Genomic DNA, 18,967 nt, shown 5'->3' with positions numbered 1-18,967 from the left:
ACCCATCGGCTCCACCTTTACTCGCACGCGAAGCTCTAGACATGCGCAGTGGTTTCCTCTGACCGAGTCTAATCGTCAGTAATATAATGGCGCTGCATAAATTAGTATGGCGACAAGTAAAATCAGCAGCGCTTCGCTTTCACAGATGGTGGGGACTTCGTCCAACTTTTAGCGTCACTTGGAAGGAAAGCTTAAAGAAAGGTAAGATCTGTGGACGTGATGCTAGCAAAGCTAGCTGTACTGACGTAGACACACATGTTGCATCTGCGATGAAAAAAAGTTGTCATTCATGCCCTGAATTATTGTGTGGAGGTGTTGACTGAGGTGTTGCAAATATGGGACAACGCTGGTACATTCAGGAACGATCCGATTCTTCTGGACGGATCTTTACTGATTGCATTTATTTAAGCTCTAAGTATTAATAACTAGTTTTTTATGGGAATGTGGATCTTTCAGATCAATTTGAGAAGCAATTTTGATAAGTAAAAGTTAATTTTTTTGTGTCACGTAGCGCGGGGTGCTGGTCTTGACTTGGTCTTGGGTCGGTGACCTTGACTACAACTCTGCTACTGGCTCCTTGGTTGCCTGTCCTCTCCCACCCACTTTCTTTCCATCCCCTTTCTGTTGGATTTCTTTAAAAAATAAAAGCCACTAGTAGCAAAAAAAAAGTGAAGTTCATGTTATGTTAGGACAGGAGACAAGATGTTTCCATCCCTGAAAGTATGATGCATAGAATCACATAGTAAGTAATCACATACTGTAAACATAATAAAAACATGCTTTATCTGTGGCATTGTTCATTAAAATGGCACATTTCTAATGTATTAAAATTAAATACGATCGGGACACTTAATGATATTAGCGATTAGGTAATCCATTCAGCAAGCACTTTTACTTTTAATACTTAAGTATTTTTAAAAGCCAGTACTTTTTTTACTTTTACTTAAGTACAAATGCTAATGTGGTAGTTTTACTTTTACTTGAGTACATTTTTGTCTGTGTATTTGTACTTTTACTTAAGTACATTTTTTGAGTACTTTCTCCACCACTGCTGCTAAAACAGCAGCTTACAAATCAGTGGTGTTATTATGTCCACATTTTATATTGAAGCGTTCAAAAAAAGTTGTTTGAAAACTGAAGAAGATATAAATATTACTCTTATGTTTTCATTATTTCCTTAGAATTTGACATCCACAGCTGTAGTGACACTCAGAACTGGTTTAAAGAAGCTCTGAGCCCAAATAGTATGCTTTAGCACTGTTAAAAGTTACCAAAAAACAAGTTGCAGATAATGATTCCTTTATTTATGCTGCCTAAAAAGGGATTCTTATCCTCTGAGGCAAAATTTCCATCTGGAATTTAAGCAACATGAAGTTGGCAGAGAGACAAACATTGCTAGTGGTTTCCATGGTGCATTACACTTTTGATATTTCCATTAAACTTTTATCATTTCTTGCCATGGGTGGATTTATATGAATTTTCCTTTCAACTGAACGTAGAGTTAGTAAATGTACAACACAGAAATATAAATTTAGGGTGTGTTCATGTTTGTATAAGTTTGAGTGTCAGCTGAGCTGACTTGAATGAGTCAGTGTTTGAGTCTCACTGATGTGTTTATTGTTGTTATGAGTTAATAGGAGTGGAGACACTGACAATGAAACACTTCCACTGGGATTTGGCCTGTGTTGACCGACCCTGAGCAGAAAGGAACAGCATAAACAGAGATCCCTCTCACCATGACCTCACCGGAGAAAAATGTTACAGATATTGATTCGTTCATTATCAAAAATGCTCCAGAAGGAATTTTCCATTGTTCTCCAAGTCTGGGCACAACTCTAGGCTGCACTGACGCAACTGCAGAGTTTTAAGTGTCTTTGGAATCTCTGCAGCTAAATAACTTTCAGGTAGATATGAGAATGAACAACGTGACAAAGAAATTAAGCTTCAAATTGGACATTTAAATGTGTAAACTGCAGGTAAAAGTATCTATTTTTGATTTTATTCTTCTGAAAAGTCTATTAGTGGATGGTTCAAATTCTGTTCAGGTTATGTTCGAATGTTCGGAGTACAGTTCAGTACTTAAAACAGCTCAGATTGGACAAAAAGTGAACTTTCTCATTGCTCCTAACTCAATCAAACATGGTGGGCGAAGAGGTCATGCTGTAGGACTGATCTTCAGTAGGAAAAGGGAAGCAGGTCAGATTTGATGTGAAGAAGGATGGAGAAAAATACAGGGCAATCCTGGAAGAAAATCTGCTAGAGGCTGAATAAGATCTGAGATTGGGGCAGAAGTTCACTTTCCAATAGGACAAAAGCCTTAAATACAAAGCTAGAGCTACATTAGAATAGTAAAGATTGAAGCATATTTATGAGTTAACACGATTCAGTCAAAGTCCAGGAATAAATCCAATTGAGAATTTAAATCAGGACTTGAAAATTGATGTTCACAGAAACTTTCCATCCAATCTGACTGAATATGAACATAAAAAAGATACAAAGAATATTTATTTCTATATCTGCAAAGAAGATCTAAACAACTTTAGTTGTTCTCTGCAGTTCCGACACATCAAAGCTGAATCCATTCCTGATTTGTATAAAACATTTTGAAAAGTGTGCATCATTCTCCCACCTCTTCACAATTCTGCACCACTTTGTGTTGATCAAACACACAAACCCCAATACAACACATTGACCTTTGTAGGTACAACATGCCAAAATGTGGAAAGGTTCAAGGGTAAATACTTTGGGAAGGCACCATATTTGCATATAGATACACCTGAAACCAAAAGACCTTGAATGTTGTTGTGTCTTTTTAGCAGTCTAGTATCTCACTGTTGTGGAAAAACCGTGTCTTCCTCACAGAGATTTTATCTTGCATTGGCACAGGTGGATATGCATACGATTTAATGTTTCCCAAATGCAATTTTAAAAATAAAATTTAAAAAGTACCTAAGAAGGAATGTGTAACAAGTTGATAATTCTAACAGTGGATGGTGTTCATGTTACTCCATGTCTGTTCATTTGTTAGAGTAAAAAGCTTGTTTTACTTTTAGGGTTTTAATTGGATTATTCAAAAATAAATGAAGAGCCAGCAAATATAAATGACTTGTAAAGCAGTTAAATGTTTTCTTTAAATGTTTCTCCAGCTTTTGTAAAAAGTTTGAACTGCATGACCACAGTGTCAATGAAAATCTGTGTCTACACTTGTCTTCTTAGTATTTATGCGATGCCTCCATCATGCAACTATTTGAAATCGCAAAACACCACAACGAAGATGGGAAGAACTCCATACCTGTCAACAAATCTGCAAAGGCAGAATGGAAAGATATGATCACAGTTTGCAATCACGGTCCGATATTTCTCTGAACATTTCCGATCTTTGTCTGCCATTTAGTCTGTGATGGGTCTAAAGAGCAATTCCCTTGAAGCAATCAGCAGAAAACGAAAATATCTTTTTGTTAAATGCACCTGACCTGTGTTATGTTACATCTCATCATATTCTGGCTGCAGAATCGCAATTCCCAATTGCTTCACTTGGCTGTCACAGCTAATAATCCTTTTGTTTTCTTTGTCATTACAGCAATACATTGTGGCACTCCAATTACCATCACTATTTTAGAGCTGTGTTATTAAAGTACAGTTGTGGTTTGAACAGTTGCATCGTGTTATCATAGTTACATCACTGTGCAGTTTATTACATAGTTCTGTTCACATGGGAAAGTTGAACTGAACTAATTTTTTCCCACATGCTGAGACTGAAGGCCAAGAAACCGGATTTCATTTAAAGCCTGAGCAATTCTGCCATGTAACTATTACTGGTATGTCAGTGTTATCTACTGAAAGAAAATCAGATTCACAGATGCAACCCAGACATGGTACCTACAGTATTGCTTTCCCTGTATAACATTCATATACAAACATCCATTGTAATACAAAAACACACTTACAGTATGATAACTTCATGGTTTCCCCTCAGCAGATCATTTTGGCTTCTTTCATCTGGAATATTGAGGCTCAGGAAGTCCTTCACTGGAATGTGCAACAAAACAATTCCAGAACTCCCTCTTGGAAAGCTGGAATGATAGGAATGACATAAGTATTTAAGCAGGAGTAAATAAAACATGTGTAGGGGTCTCTACAAACTTCCGAGAGGATGTTTTAAATTAGATGTTGTGCATAATGTAAAAAAAAGAATTCAAGTGTTTTTTCCAGTCAGGACCTGCACAAAACTATTTGAATCTACCCAGAATTGGACAAAAGTAGACAACAGATTCCACCATATTATTATTTACTAAACAAATGTGAAGACAATATGCACAAAAGTGTGCTTCTATGCGCTTGAATAATGAGTACCAGCAAGCGTAACTTTCTCCATTAAATCAAGAAGTGTCTCAAATGCTCACTAAGTGAAAATTAAAAATATTTTTAACGTAAACTGTACTGCACAAAATGCTTTTAAACCAGTTCACATTTTATTAAACTCATATTCATAACTTGATCTACAGGACTTCCCATAATCATTTGGTGTTTCTCCCACATATCTTCTGTAAGCAGAAAAAATAAAATAAAGTCAGTAGTCAGATTTGTACTTTCTAACGTGGTTTATAAGCTGATTAGGAAGTCCTCAAAGCACCACGTTTTGATGCTATAACATGAGAAAAAAACTATGGAACAAAAGCGTAAGAAGCCTGAGAAAAATATGTACCTTTTTAAAGCAGATAAATGTCGCCATCTGGTGGTGAAAAAGAAAAAGGTTAATACGTTAAAATGAAAACAAAGAAAAAACAGTTTAAAATTAAAATACCATACAATAGGTAATAATACCGTGGCCGTAGATACATTACCACTAACCTAAAATAAATTGCATTAGTGTTAGCTGAAGGGGGGAAATAAAGATGTAGTTCATACTGGGCATCAAGACGTCACCAACCGTCCGTTACCAAGGAAACAGCTACTCCACACAAACTCGAGTCCCTAAAAGTTAAACGAGAAAAAGCGCAAATTGGAATTATCCTTCCAATAAATAAACGTAGTGGCACCGAGTAAGCTTATGATTAAGTCTACTACCTGTTAGCTAAAACAGCCCTAAAGTGTATACTGTTTTTATACATTTCTAGGCGAAACTCAGAATGGCAGGAGGCGAAAGCGCGTTTGAGCAGACTTACTCTTTCAGTCCTCTTCCTGCTAAGAGCTTCTCTTTCCAGGAGGACAAGAACACCTTGACGCTGTTGATGAAATGGTGACGTAAAAATATAGTTAACTTTCTCCCGTTTGTCCAGGTGTGTTGTTTCTCATTGTGGGTTTAATTCAGGTCTATGCTGGGGAGGCTTTCAGCTCAGACGTACAGCTTTGACAGCAACTTCCATCCTTACAGCTGTGAAACGTTTGCTTTGGTAAGACGTGCTCTAATGTTGTATTATATGTATTTTGCTGTAAAATATGAAAGCGTTTCTTTATTTTTATTTTATTTTTAACAATTTTCACTTGAAAATCCCATACTTTTTGAGACTTAAATTCCGTTTTCCCCTATTTTTTCTGTAAAAAACCAAATCTTCAAAAATGAGGTGTTCTCCCTTTTGTTTACACCCCTTCATTTTTTTTAATCTAAACTGAATGCATTTGATGTTTCTTTCCATTGTTTTTCAGTGTTTCTTCAAAGACCCTCAGGTGATTGCCAGTCTAAGAAATATGGAGGCCGGACTCTGCATGCCTCTTGGTATGTCATCCCCTAGAGATCCTTTTATTAACGACAGCAGGAAATTTACGTCATCTTGACAAAGGCTAAGAGACTCATGTGTGTTGTAGAGAGGCCAGTAGAGTCTGTCAGCACAAATCTTGTGCCCTGTACTAAGATCTCCATGGAGTTGTTTGATCCAGTCTACTCTTGCGGCATCCTGAGGCCCTCTGGTCATGTAGTTAAATGCTTTCATGATGTCTACCCTGACTACGATGAACTTCGACAGGTGATCCCCTCTTTTTTTACTCCCTCTGCCTTTTTGTATTCATTTCATTTCTGAAGTTAAGTTCAAGACTCTTTTTTGCCTCTGCCAGATGTTACAGGAAGAGGATTCTGAGCACTACTATGTTGTTGGGAGGATGGAGAGGGAGGAGTTTTTGTTCCGCCTTTTCAAGCACCTGTGTCTTGGCGGAGAACTCTGTCAGTATGAAGACACCATTGACCCCTACATCAGCACCACAAAGAAAATATACAAAGACCTGATAAGGTGAGCTGTAGCGCAAGACTTCAATTTATAAAGAAAAAGAAGGTTAATTAAACTCTTCTCAAGGATTCTGGTCTCAAGTTATTCCAAAGTTGTGAATGCCCTCAAAACCAGAAAATAATGTGTCATAGCGACCCTGTGATCGAGCCTTTCATGAAATCCCAGAGAAAATCTTTAGATTAAATGAAATCAGCACCTATTGCTGCGATTTGCCAGTTTTCATAGTAACCAAAAAGACAAATTAATCTGCTTGGAAATATTAAATCTACTTATGAATGCACAGGAGTCTGAGTTCCTACTCATTTTCAATGTCAAAACCTCATACTTTTTCAAACTAAGTGTCCAGAATTGCTCTGTCACTTTTCAGACTCATTTTAAGAATCCAAAAAAAAAGTAAAGTATCTTTACATGGCAGGATTGAGGCTTAATATGGTGGCTGCAAAAACTGAACCGTGAAGAGGGAAGGAAGAAGGAAAGAAAGAAAAGAGAATTGAACAATAGGTGACCAGATGAATGGAAGAAAGGATGGGGATTCTGCAAACAGATATATAGATTGGTGATTGGAAAATAATAGACATATGGGTGCATGGACTTTTTGATAAAGAAATAGTTAACAAATTAATAGGAATGCATCTTATTTCTTACATTTTTCCACACCTATAAATATCAATTGTGTAGGAACCACACTAAAGGGTCATGCTATACACTTATTTTAACTTTGTGTTAAACCCATAATATTGTGAAACCCAAATTTTTTACTCAAGGTTTTTCTATTATTAGGGCGTCTTTGTTATCCATTCCTTTATGTCACTACTAATCAGTTACTTACTTTGTAGTGTGCAAAAGAACCCAGAAACAAAGAAGATCAGTGTGGTGTCCACCGTGCTCAAAGTCTGTGCCTATGTAAGTAAACAGTTCACATAAGACTTGAATTTGAAAACCAAAAGAAACCTCTACAATGAATAACGCTACAGCTGGAGCCACTCAAGAAAACAGCAAAAGCATTTTCTGTGTTGTTTTTGTTCTTCAGGATGAGTCTGGCCAGTGTTTTCCTGGAACACGGGAGGAGGAGCAGACCTTTGCCTATTTAATTGTGGATCCTGTCAAACGAAATGTGACTTTGCTCTATCACATCTACGGCGTGGGAAAAATGACGTTGTAAGAGCTGGAAAATGAAGACGAATCTGAAATTTTGACCAGCTACAGAATTGTTGCTTGGTCCAAAAACACTGTATCTACATCTTCGATTTCTGTTTTTGGTAATTTTACTATATACTATTGAGTGTCTTGAAAAAGTATGAAAACCCTTTCAGTGCCTTAACTGGAATTGTGAAAAATAGCTGTAGGTCATATGTTTTATTTAGATTGAGTTGAGCAATTAAAATAGATAAAAATATGAAATAATTTTCCTCATAATAATTTGTTAGAAAATCCAATAAAATGTATATTTATTAACATCCACATGTTATCACTTACCTGTTATGTGAGAATATGTAGAAAACTCTGCAAGGTACAGAAGCAACTCACTGTAAAACTTTCAAAAGTAGTTTGTTGTTGTGTATTAAACCATAGTTGAATGTGTCATAATGTGAAGAAAAAGAAGAGACCCAGAGCAACAAACAGTCCAAAGAGCTTTATTGAAACAAATAAATTAATAAGTTAGTTTTCTAAAAATTTCTTCTCAGCAGAAACACATTTTTTGTACCTCTTTAAAAGATCAAATATAGGTTAGATTAGAAAACAAACCAACGCTGCATTTTATTCAGTCAACTGCCCCACCATTTGGACTTGGAAGACTTCGTGTTGAGTTAGCGTTTTGCTTATTGCTCGTTCAGTTCGTGCTTTATTCTAAAAGCAGCTCCAAAACCTACAGTAGGAAAGCAGCTAAAAGAGTAATGAGGTGGAATGTCAAATGGCAGCAAGTCAGTGAAAAGATGGACGGATGGTAGGACGTCACTAACAGATAAGAGAACGTGCAGATTGGTTCATGCATAGCATTCAGTCAGTTGGACAGTCACTAAGTGTTTCTCCTAATCAGGTTTCTAAACTAGCGCCCCGTAGCGGCCTCAGAGGTAGTTGTGTGGAAGCCAATCTTATCTAAAGTGACATGCTTGTGACAGCACACATGCCTGCAGAGATTCCTGTGTTGACACAAAATGTCCATGCCTCCAGCTTCCACATCTAAAGGGTGTTAAGATACTGTATGGGTTTCTATGGAGGTACGATGATATGCCGACGATACAGTAATATTCTCAGAAAATTGCAGTAGTTGTAAAAGATTACATTTTTACAACTAAGTTTTTCTTTCGTTAAATGTTACGCAAAAAAAGTAAAAAAGCATTCTTTTGTGTAATTTCTATGAAATAAACTTCTTCCAAGCGTTTTTTTTTTAAATTTTTTAATTTTTTATTGTTTTAAGTAGGAGATAGAAAGGCGCACCACACCTTTCACGGAATAAGGAGAAACAAGGCACAGGTTATTTGCTTTTATCTTCTTCCTGGAACACATTTGTGTGTGTGTTTTTTTTTACTAATACGCGGGCCACATTAGGAACAACATGCAACAAAGTGATCTTCCATTAATTATCATGAATAACAGCGTCATTCATGGTAACATTGCCTCTAATAAACAGGGATCTCTGCAGTAATTCAATCCCTAGAAATAAAACTATCCAAGTATTTTCCATGGAAATAACCAGAAAACTTGGATGGTGCCTAAAGCGACTTCTAGCGTCAAGAACCATTGTAGCAGAGATAGATCTGAACAGGCCGAGCAATGAAGTACATTCACTGTTTAAAAGTCTCACTTAAATGGAAAAGTGGAGCACCTGAGTCAGCTGGACGTGACTGGGGATGGAAGAATTTCTCAAAAAATAATTAAGGGATTTTTTTTTTTTTTAGCTGTTGCAGAAAGGAAATATGAGCATACACTAAACATGACATCTATGTTCAAGATCAACAAGTCTGTGGGCCAGATCAGCTGTGGGGTCGTACAGTTCTGTCAAAATTGCTGCATTTATGTAAAAAAAAATAACACAAATCTTAAATTTACGTCAGCAACCACAAAACTTAAAAAAAGAAAAAAAAATTACATATTTTTTTTAACATGTTTTGTAAAATTAAACATATGGGAATAGCCAGAGGCTAAATTAAACAACAAAATGGCGTTCCGTTTATGAAGTGCCAGTAAAGGAATTGCTTTCGTTGTTCGTGTTTGTCTGCATGTAACATTTTAATGATCAACTGCACACCCTTTTATTCTGAAGCGTTTTAATGGAACGTGCACTAATGATAATCTGAAATTCATGCAATAGACCTGGATTTCTTGAGCATCATTCATTGTTCAAAACTGTGCTTGTGCTGTCTTTAAGTGTATGTGACATCTGATACAGGAACAAGAGTAAAAACTGCCCTTGTGACACAGAGGTTGTGAGGTGTTACCTGACTTGAGGTCAGATATGAGTGATGAAAAGCAGTGCAGAAAACTGCTTTCAGCATAGTCCGTCTAAATTCATATTGAGGATCTAATCTGTCAGAATTATTTTAATTGAAGTTCTGTAGCAATTAACAATGAGTTAATATCTTACTTAAAGGAGATAACTCATTCTCTTGCCGTCTTCGTTTAGGGTAAATACTCACTTGCAAGACCCAGAGACTGAAGCTAATGCTATTTTGAAAGGGGGTTGAAACTAAAATTGTCTTCTAGCATTTTAAAGGCTCCAACTTTTAACACATCAGAGCAGTTTGGAGTTGCAGCACACAAACGCCTCGCTAGATTTGTGACCTCTGACTCAAAGAGAGTTTTTCTTCAAGTCACTTCAAAGTATCTTTGCTGGTCTTTAGATCCAGTCAAAAATAACTCTTGGAAAAAAATTCCAAAACATGGAAGGAACGTGACCCTGATGAAGGCCACAAGCTGAAATGTGTTGGCTTCCAAATAAAGTTTCCTAGTAGTTCAAGTGTTGCCGGAGTCTTCACTTGACAAGAATGTGACATTGCCAGCTTGTTTTGCTTGAAAAGTTTAGATGAATGCCAGGCAGAGCCTGTCGTGATTTCCAATAAATAGAACTGACATCAAAAGTTTAATTAAAGTTGATTATTTAAGTTAACAAATTTAAACCAAAGAAGCTTTAAATACATGTATGATTAGTCATGACTTTAAATGTTGGTTGTTGGCGATGTTCAACCCTGAATTTATTGAAAAATATGATTATGTTTGTAGTCTTTATAGTTGTTTGGACTAAAATTAAAATAATAAGCCAGAAATTATTTAACATTATCTAAGAAAGCAAATTATTTTGTTGTCCTTAAATATACAACAGATATAAATTTTGCCATTTAGTATATAAATTCACTAAATTAGACATTTATCCCCTGGGTCCAAAGATCTGGATTTAAACAAAACAAAGACACCAAGAGAACCGAGATCCGACAAATATATGAACCTTTCATTATGTTTTCACAGAACTTCTCCTCAAAAATTCTGGACTATCCTTTTAAAAGCAAGCCTGACAAGTAAATATGGCAGGATTTTGGGCTGCAAGACAGAGACTTCTGGAGGTTTTGTTTTAAAAGTAAAAATGTATGTCACTAAAACGGTCGTAGTTCGCACAGTAGTCTGGAAAAATTGCAAAAGAGATTTGAGAATTACAACGGACCACCACGGCTCTATTAAATCCTACTTAATCCTCAATACAATGCCAGCTGAGCTGGAAACAATATGTGTGTCTTTTTTTTTCCTTTTTGTTTTTGCTGTTGGGCTTGTCGGAGACCAGACTTCCTAAAGAGGAAATACAGGTAAAAACAAACAAACAATTTACACTAAGGTACAGTCCAAATCCACAGTCAATCCAGCTCATTATTTTCACTCTGTTCTCATGTGAAACGTTTGGGTGATTAACGTCGGATCTGGAAAACAGAACTTCCCTCGCTGGGTGGGACCATGTGCCGGTGCAGCTGATCCAGGTCCAACTGTGTTTTTCCTTCAGGTGTCGATGGCTCTTGTTCTTGCATTGCAGTTTCTCTTGAACAAAGGAACCGCTACATTCATCACAGCATGAAAAACTGTGTCGTCACCCTAATGTCGGAAAGGAACTTTCAGTCGACTGAAGCGCCCAAGGGAAAATAAAACCGGACAATAAAAGAGGAAAGAGACGATTCCTCCAGATATCTGCAAAACTTCCTTCCACAGTCTGTCTACAATTAATGTTTTAAAGTAGGTTTAGATATACAGCATGACGTGAGTGGGTGAGACTGCTTCAGTAGTCAAGTACTTTCCTCATCCAGTGAGTTGAGAGGCGTGTGCGGTGAGCAGCTTTGGCTGAGGCTCCTCGTCAGCTGGAGCCACCTAGTGGCCAATGTCTGACCAGCTCCAGAAACATTCATTCCAGGATAAAGGGCTGAGGACGGAGGCTTGAGATGGGACGGGCAATCATAATGGATCTGAATTAAAGGGGAAGTTTGGTATGAGAGGACTCAGCCTAAGGAGGACATACTGTTTAGGGTTAGGGTCTGTGTCCCATTGTCATTCCAAGTTCCCGCTGTCAGACTGGGAGATGTTCAGTGTGTTAGCGGATGGGAAAAGGTCTCTTTGGTCCGTGGGGCTGTGGTAGTCAGACGTCAGGTCGGGGTCCAGGAGGGAGGACAGCGTGACGTGAGAGGAGCCTTTCTTCAAGCACTGGGAGTAGAAGTTGAGCATGAGGTCCAACTTGTTTTCTATAGACTGTACCTAAAGAGAGACACACCAACACTGGACTGTGAGATGTCAGCAGCTTTATAGCCTTTCCATCTGGTTAGTTTCACACAGCTTCGTTAGCTGTTTCCATTAGTCCATATAACTGCACAAATTGGAATTACGGAGAAAAAAAACTTTGCTTAATGGAAATATGCCAAAGACAAATAAAACTAGTGTTTTGCTAAAAGGTTTTTGAGCTAGGATCAGGTAAATTATTGACCATTTCAAAATTCACAAGTTAAATGGAAGAATCTTTCTCGCATCACACAAGTCACGCGATCAACAACCGGATGTGATGACCGGCGTAAAAGACGTAGAAGACGACAGAAAGTGGTAGGAGGATGACGGAGCTGCATGTTTTTAATGACTCATCGTGTGAACGATCTTATTCATGTGTGATTTTAATTGCATTTCTTACTTATTGGAAACACCACAATTGCAAATTAATGGTGTTTTTTTCTACATTATCGGAAAATCGACAAGGCTTTGAAAACATTTGTAATGGAAACGCAGCTACGCTCTTCAAGTATCGTTGTCTTCTGGTACCTGTTTCTCCACTTTGACCACACGGCCCATCATGCTGAGCTCGTCCAGTGGGTCCAGTTCTGGAGGCGTCTTCTCTCCTTTTTCGGGTCGCACTTTTTTATCAGACTGAACACCTCCCCGCCCAATTATCTGATCCACCCTATTACACAGAGGAAACAGGGTTCAGTAAGTACCATGAAGATTAAACATTTCATATTGCCCTTTTTTAAAAATTTATTTATCGTACGCTTTAGTTCTCACCAAAGTTACAATTTATAAAGTCCAAACTTATGGACTGCAATTGGCTCCTACCTACAATGTTCTCTGCATAAGGTAAATATTTTTAGTGCCTTTTCTGTCATAGCCATCAGACCAATTTAATCCTAACTCCTAACTTTATCAAAATATGAATGATAAAATGTGCTGCAATTATACAGAATTAGAAATAAAATGGCTAAATATTACAATGTTTTATTAGTTTGGTCATGAAATGCATTGAAGTTTGTAACATCACAAAATGTTAAAAGGCTTGGGGGTATGAATACTTTTGAACTGCAAGTAGTAAACTTCTGCGTTCTGGGCTTGACTTGCTAAATACACAAGTAGCAATTGAGGTGTTATATTTCATCTGCAGTTGCTTTGACCTATTTTAGGAGTTTGTGAAAAACAAAGGATTTATTAAATCCCGGAATGCAAAGATAGGAAATACATTATGCTTATTATTTACGATGGCAGAAAACGTATCATGAGATTAAGGTCTTGGTTTTTTTACAGCTCGTAAAGATGCAGATGAGTGTTTGTAATATACAGATTGAGGTACCTCATCTGCAAGCTCTTGATGCGGCCCAGCATGTCCAGGTGTCCTGCAGAGTACTGCTCTATGACGTCCTTCACGTCATATGGACGCAGCATCTCCTTGAACTTCCTCTTCGCCACTAGAAACTTCAGAATCCTACACCCACAAACACAACACTCCTCCTGTTATTACCTTTCTGCGTAGAGTTTCAAAACCGCACCGGAAAGCGCACAGAAGCAACCGTAAACCTTTGGAAAAATGCACAAGCAGGAGGCTATCAAACAATGCAGCTCACCCCGACAATAACAAGATTAATTAACGTCGGCATGACCTTATCATTCACAAGCAGGCCCATAAAGAAAGCAGTCACAAACCTACCAAACCGTGCGGATATATTGAGACACTCAGCGCCTCTCCCAGAGACATTTTCTTATCGGGATTTGCTGTTTCAGCAATTAGCACAGTTCCACGGATAGGATAACACACACACACACACACCTCTATTCTATCCCCAGTTTCTGCTCTTTTGTCATTGTGACAGCTGTGCTGGAGCCACTGGTGGACCACAGCTGCTCCCGCTCCTGGGTGCACACAACTCATAATCACCACCCACACCCAAGTGTGAGGGAGTCGCACCCAGGATTGTTAACCCTACACCACTGTACCAGGTGAACACGTCCACTGACAACATCCCCTGGCATTATTCTGCTTAAAGGTCATATATGAGGGAGTAGAGCCTGTAACAGAGATAAAAAGGGAGGGGAGATGTGGAGAAAAGTTTAAAGATGTCTGCACCTGGCTTCATGTGTTGCCTGTTACCTTAGCTTCCTTTTATTCTCTTTGCCAGGGAGGCTGGCTGTGCAACACAATGTGTCAAAAGAAGCTTTTAAATTACGCAATAAACAAAGTAAGCAGTGGTTTCTTCTTCCAGTGGTTGGTTGTGTGAGTGATGGAAAGAAAAGATTTTCAGCATGAGAAAGGATATAGCTTTGTTTATCAGCAGGAACTCCTGTCTCCGTGTTGCAACATACAAACAGTAAAACACAATGAAATCACACAGACATATAAATGCGTCGACGCATCTTATGTGAAAGCGGTGCATTATTTAGAAATAAAAGGGAAAGTTGCGAACCTAGCAAGATCCGGCTGTCCGCCTAAACTGACGAGGATGACGCAGTCAAGAGTTCAATCATTGAGGTTTGACGCTGTAACGCAAAGTCACAACGTGTGAACACGTTTTAGATGTTTGACTCAGGATGACTGGCGAAAATGAGAAGAGTGTTTGAGTAAAGCAGGGAAGCGAGTGGAAAGGAGAAGGACTAGCTGGTGACCCGGTGCCTTCATAACCGTCAGCGCAGTCCCCCTTCTCCTCGTGCAGCACTCGACTTCTTGATGACTTATGCGTTTGGAGTATTTTTGCAAGCAGTCTTTTCTTAATTTGCAAGTAGGCGCAGTTTTTCTTTTTTTTCCTTGCCAGGGCAGGCCTCCGGTGTGGGTTAAGGAAAAGGTTGAAAGGGAATGAGAGGGGGCGGGGGGGTTTGTATCCTCCGAGGGTTTCTTCAAAAATGCTGACTTCTCCTTCCTGGTCACTAAAATGGCTTTAATAACACGGAGTCAGGTTTCAGCGCCCCCACCGTTATCCAGACAATTTCCAGTCACCGCGCGGCACATTTGGCACGACTAACTAAAAGATATTATCGCTTCTCGGTGCTAGGAAGCTGAGATGTAAAAACACGCCGATGACTGGGGGGAGAGAGGGAAGTGTCAGCTGTGGCCCAAAATGCTTGCAAAGCCACTGCAAACATTTCTGCAATTCAGCAAAGGTGATTCCCAGATAGTCTCCAATGGCAGGTTTTATCTGGGAATTAAAAATGACTGTTTTGCTGACATGAACCCAAGGTGGGCCAAGACGGATGAGCCACTGCAGGAGCAGGTCTGAATCTTTCTGGATATAACTATGCGCCCCGCTAAGTGACAAAACCCAGCCCACGAGATGAAGCATATGTACAACACATTAATATAAAGCATAAAAATAATAAGGCCTTAAAAATATTACACCTGAAAGCCACAACAACAAATGACATCAGATCACTATAAATGGAAACCACGTCCAAATTATTTATCTATTAAAGCAGGCACTTCATCAAAGACTGCAAGCTTGCAAGAACGTTGTTGTGCAGTATCACATTTTTTGCACGTGGGGAGTTACAGAAGAGAAGCGCACAGGCTTTGTTTTCTTCTTTCCTCTCTCCATACATAAACCCAGCACCATACACATTTATTCAGGCAGCCTGGCACTGATAAACCACATGCATCTAAAGTGAAGTCTCAGCACTAAAGCCTTTCTGTGTTTCCCGGACATCAATCATGAGCCGTGCTGAGATGTTGCACATGGACCTGTGTGCTAACACGGTGAAAACACCTGCTGTTTACACACCTGCACTATCTTTAGGAACTCCCCCCCTCTTCTATTGTCTGCAGCACAGAGCAGCTGAGGTCAAAGTTATCTGCTGAGTCAAGCACAAGCCATGAGAGGACAGTGCCACGGGCTATCAGTGGCATCAGACCGTCACACAGAAACACACGGTGGCGCACGCCTGAAATAGGAATCGCACTTCTGAAGGACCACTTAGTTTCACAAACGTTTATGATGTCGGTTTGAATTCAGCGCCAAAACAAGTTAAATCAAGCATGGACATCTCAAAACCCTGGAACTATTTTGTATGCCGTCACATGACCGTCACTTCAATGTTTCAGTCTTATTCAATCTCATGTGAAAAACCAATAAAATGTAGACGATGAAGGGAAGTAAAATGCACACTTAGCATCTCCTACGGATAACGGGCAAGACGCAAGGTGCTGCACTGACAGGTTGATGGTCCACGGCGGGGGAAAGATGCACATTTTCCACACGTTTAATTACTGAAAATCTGAAACGTGTGGTGGACCTTTGTATTCATTTTCCTGAGTCAGAACTTTGTAGAACCAGTTCTCAAATCAATTAAAGCTGCAAGTCCTTTAGTGTGCGCCATGCCCGGGTTTGAACATCTAAAGGCAAAAAGAGTTGTCTTTAGACAACCACATGACTGTATGGAGAGCATTTGAAAACATCAAGTTTTTAAAATTATCATTCTAAATCAGATTTACAGTTTTACTTTGACTGGACCGTTTTATCACGGTCCAAATCCAAATCTTTCAACTGTAGCTCTGGCTCACTACTGTCCTCTAAAAAACCTGTAAGACCGTCACAGCTTCATACCGAGATTAAATCTGACACAGGTAGACTCCTTTTGTTAATTAGGTTACTTCTGAACATCTTAGCAGGGAGGTTCCTCTTAATTTTATTGAAGGTTATTGGAGTAAAGGGGGTAGAATACAGAGGTACATGGTGGCACAATTTGTTCCACTGTTCCCTTGCAGCAAGGAGATCAAGAGATCAAATCCTGGCACGATTAATAGAAATGGTAAAGTTCGAAATAATTTCTTTAATTTGGAAAAAAAAGAAATTACACTCGTTTGTTTTGGTTTTTGGCTTTTTCGAGAAAGTGGAGATGGAAACACATTTGCCAACTAAACTCCACTTCACAAATGTGTTCCTTTATGTTACTCAGTCACATAAAATCCCAAAAACGTACATGTTCATAGATGTGGCATGATAAAACAGGAAAAAAAAAGTGAACTGCAGCTCTTAATGAAGCTTTTACAAAAGCAAATCCTTACAAGAATGTTTTAAATGAGGAAAAAAAGTAAATGTCGTGATCAGATCCAATTTAAGAAAATATTCATGCGCAAGGTCATTTCCTCCAAGGGCGTCATCATGCTGCAAATATAGAACTCCATAGACAGCATCACGCTACCTTGAGAAATGCAGTCAGGCTCCAGTGCTGACATCAGGGACCAAGAAACAGAGGTATTATAAACTGCTTTCATCAACCCCCCTAGGAGTACGGCCCAGCCAAAGCACCAGATGTTTGCTAGCAATTGTAGTTTTTCTGCCACCATCAGTGAAAAAACTTCATACAGGTAATCTGAGTGTGCGTGCGTGCGTGTGTGTGTGCACGTGCGCGCGTGCGTGCGTGCGTGTGCGCGTGCGTGCAGAGATGGGAGCCGCACCCGCAGCGCTGCTTGAGAACTTCTTGGAATTTTATGTTTCATGGAACTAAAAAATAAATAAATAAATCATCAGCTACAGATTAGGACAAGATAAGGATATGAATAAATTTTTTTCTGGGAAAATTGTTTAATATAAGGGGAAAAAACATGACTCGTGTGAGTTAGTAGCTAATTTGAATGCTAAACTAGATCAATTATAAGTGTGTGCCAATTTTCATTTAAAAATCCTGTATAAATGTAAGAATGGCATTAAAGAAAAAAAAGAGATTCTCAAAAAAAAAAACTTGTTGACCCCCGTTATGTAAGAACATCCTCCAGTGAAATAATATTCTTAGAGAACATCAGAGTTTGTCCAGTAGTGCTTCCATTACAGGAAGAGATAACACAATGTCAGAAACTGACTTAAATATCACAAAAGCCCTTAATCACATTTTATTAGAGTTTGTCCTTGTCAGAACTGTACAAAATAATGTGCCTCGGTTTAGTCATATTGTATTATGATCCATCTAGATTGGGTTTTTACCCGTGTCTCTATGTATTCATTTAAATTTCCCTGATAGGCCACCGTATCGCAGAACCTCACATATGACCAGCCAGGTTCACGGAGTGACAAGGTCACATGGGGAATCTGACCGTGCTCGCACTAAGGTGCCATTTTCTCCCTAAAGTGGACATTTCCGCTTGATCAGCCAAATCTGCATGAAGTAAAGACACAGCTTGCCTTTTAATGTCAGCTACGGTATGACTCTCCTGACCCGAATACACAAGCACATGTCGTCTAACGTGGGCGGCTTTATTCTCTCCATGAGTAAAACATGACCTGTTTTATTTATGGAGTATCCCTAATTTCATCAGCACCTCTTCTCCCAAACTTTCTACAGCATCCCTAATGGACAATGCCTCCCTTCAACATGCTTGAAGCTGCTAACTGGACTGCTACATCCTGGGTGCACAAAGCAGTAGTATCACAGATCCTTCCTCCCGAAAGCTGTTATGACTTTAAAACCCTCACCACTCCCAACAAACTCTAGAAGTGTTTAAATCACTGCTGATGTTTCCAGTTTTTCACGTTTCAAGTAACATTCCTGCTGCCATTAGCACAGCTCTGTTTGCACAGTTTTTAATTTCCCTTCTTGTAAATAATCTGTTGGAGTTTTTAATGCAGAAACACACAATAACTTTAATGAAATGAGTTACAACAACATTTGAAAAGTGTTTTTGAATCTTAATGCACATTTCTTTGGATCAAAGTACATATTTTTAATAAGTGCTTCGTTAACAAGTGTTGTACAGTATGTTATACTTGCCTGTCACTTTGCTGGTGTTCGACCTTAATTTCCCCACTAAAGGACGTTAAGGCCTATTTCTGTTCTAGTCTATTCTACTGTAACTCTCAGATTAGACCATCTTGAATATGATCCCCGGAGAACAGTAGATGAATGGTGGTACCTCGGTGAAAGAACCCACCTTACAGCTCGTATAAGCGTCTTCACAGCTGGAATCACCTCCTCCATGGCCACATCGCAATACGACTTGTCTTCCACGCTTTCCTCTCCAACCCCCTCCACTGAAGTCCAAG

The 18,967-nt window shown here is 38.9% G+C and overlaps 3 protein-coding genes across 7 annotated transcripts in view; 1 reads left to right on the top strand and 2 right to left on the bottom strand.

The window, feature by feature from the left end:
* tinagl1 (tubulointerstitial nephritis antigen-like 1) overlaps positions 1 to 4,962 on the bottom strand; it is a 39,115-nt gene extending 34,153 nt beyond the window's left edge. Inside the window, exons 1-3 of the mRNA XM_008421929.3 lie at positions 4,852 to 4,962; positions 4,706 to 4,732; positions 3,948 to 4,073 (exon numbers count right to left, since the gene is read on the bottom strand). The gene's annotated coding sequence lies outside the window, so the exon portion shown is untranslated. The remainder of the gene's footprint in view (positions 1 to 3,947; positions 4,074 to 4,705; positions 4,733 to 4,851) is intronic.
* cfap300 (cilia and flagella associated protein 300) lies at positions 4,945 to 7,682 on the top strand. 2 transcript variants are annotated; one of them, XM_008421932.3, is made up of 8 exons: positions 4,945 to 5,042; positions 5,118 to 5,239; positions 5,312 to 5,393; positions 5,647 to 5,716; positions 5,806 to 5,963; positions 6,052 to 6,224; positions 7,058 to 7,124; positions 7,252 to 7,682. In XM_008421932.3, the coding sequence occupies exons 2-8, from the start codon at positions 5,130 to 5,132 to the stop codon at positions 7,381 to 7,383; spliced, it is 792 nt and encodes a 263-aa protein (XP_008420154.1). In that variant the 5' UTR covers positions 4,945 to 5,042; positions 5,118 to 5,129; the 3' UTR covers positions 7,384 to 7,682. The 2 variants fall into 2 exon arrangements, with proteins under 2 accessions (XP_008420154.1, XP_008420153.1); XM_008421931.3 differs by having other exon boundaries at positions 4,962 to 5,239.
* A 157-nt stretch (positions 7,683 to 7,839) lies between these two features.
* Positions 7,840 to 18,967, bottom strand: part of kcnq4 (potassium voltage-gated channel subfamily Q member 4) — a 62,103-nt gene continuing 50,975 nt past the window's right edge. For 3 of the 4 annotated variants that reach the window (XM_008421935.3, XM_081612633.1, XM_008421933.3), the window contains 4 exons: positions 18,856 to 18,955; positions 13,300 to 13,431; positions 12,501 to 12,639; positions 7,840 to 11,948 (listed from right to left, as the gene is read on the bottom strand). In XM_008421935.3, the coding sequence (XP_008420157.1) occupies positions 11,745 to 11,948; positions 12,501 to 12,639; positions 13,300 to 13,431; positions 18,856 to 18,955 (575 nt within the window). In that variant the 3' untranslated portion in view covers positions 7,840 to 11,744. The remainder of the gene's footprint in view (positions 11,949 to 12,500; positions 12,640 to 13,299; positions 13,432 to 18,855; positions 18,956 to 18,967) is intronic. The other variant, XM_081612635.1, reaches the window with a different exon arrangement.

The sequence above is a fragment of the Poecilia reticulata genome, chromosome 11 (assembly GCF_904066995.2).
Source record: "Poecilia reticulata chromosome 11, P_reticulata-male-v2, whole genome shotgun sequence".
Classification (NCBI taxonomy): Eukaryota; Metazoa; Chordata; class Actinopteri; order Cyprinodontiformes; family Poeciliidae; genus Poecilia; species Poecilia reticulata.
The sequence above is the reverse complement of the archived record's forward strand: the minus strand, read 5'-3'. Positions and strand labels throughout refer to the sequence as shown.

Coding starts and splice junctions, on each gene's coding strand:
- cfap300 (XM_008421932.3), top strand. CDS start 5,130: ATGGCAGGAGGCGAAAGCGCGTTTGAGCAGACTTACTCTTTCAGTCCT. Junction 5,717..5,805: donor CGGACTCTGCATGCCTCTTG/GTATGTCATCCC, acceptor TGTGTGTTGTAG/AGAGGCCAGTAGAGTCTGTC. Junction 7,125..7,251: donor TGCTCAAAGTCTGTGCCTAT/GTAAGTAAACAG, acceptor TTTGTTCTTCAG/GATGAGTCTGGCCAGTGTTT.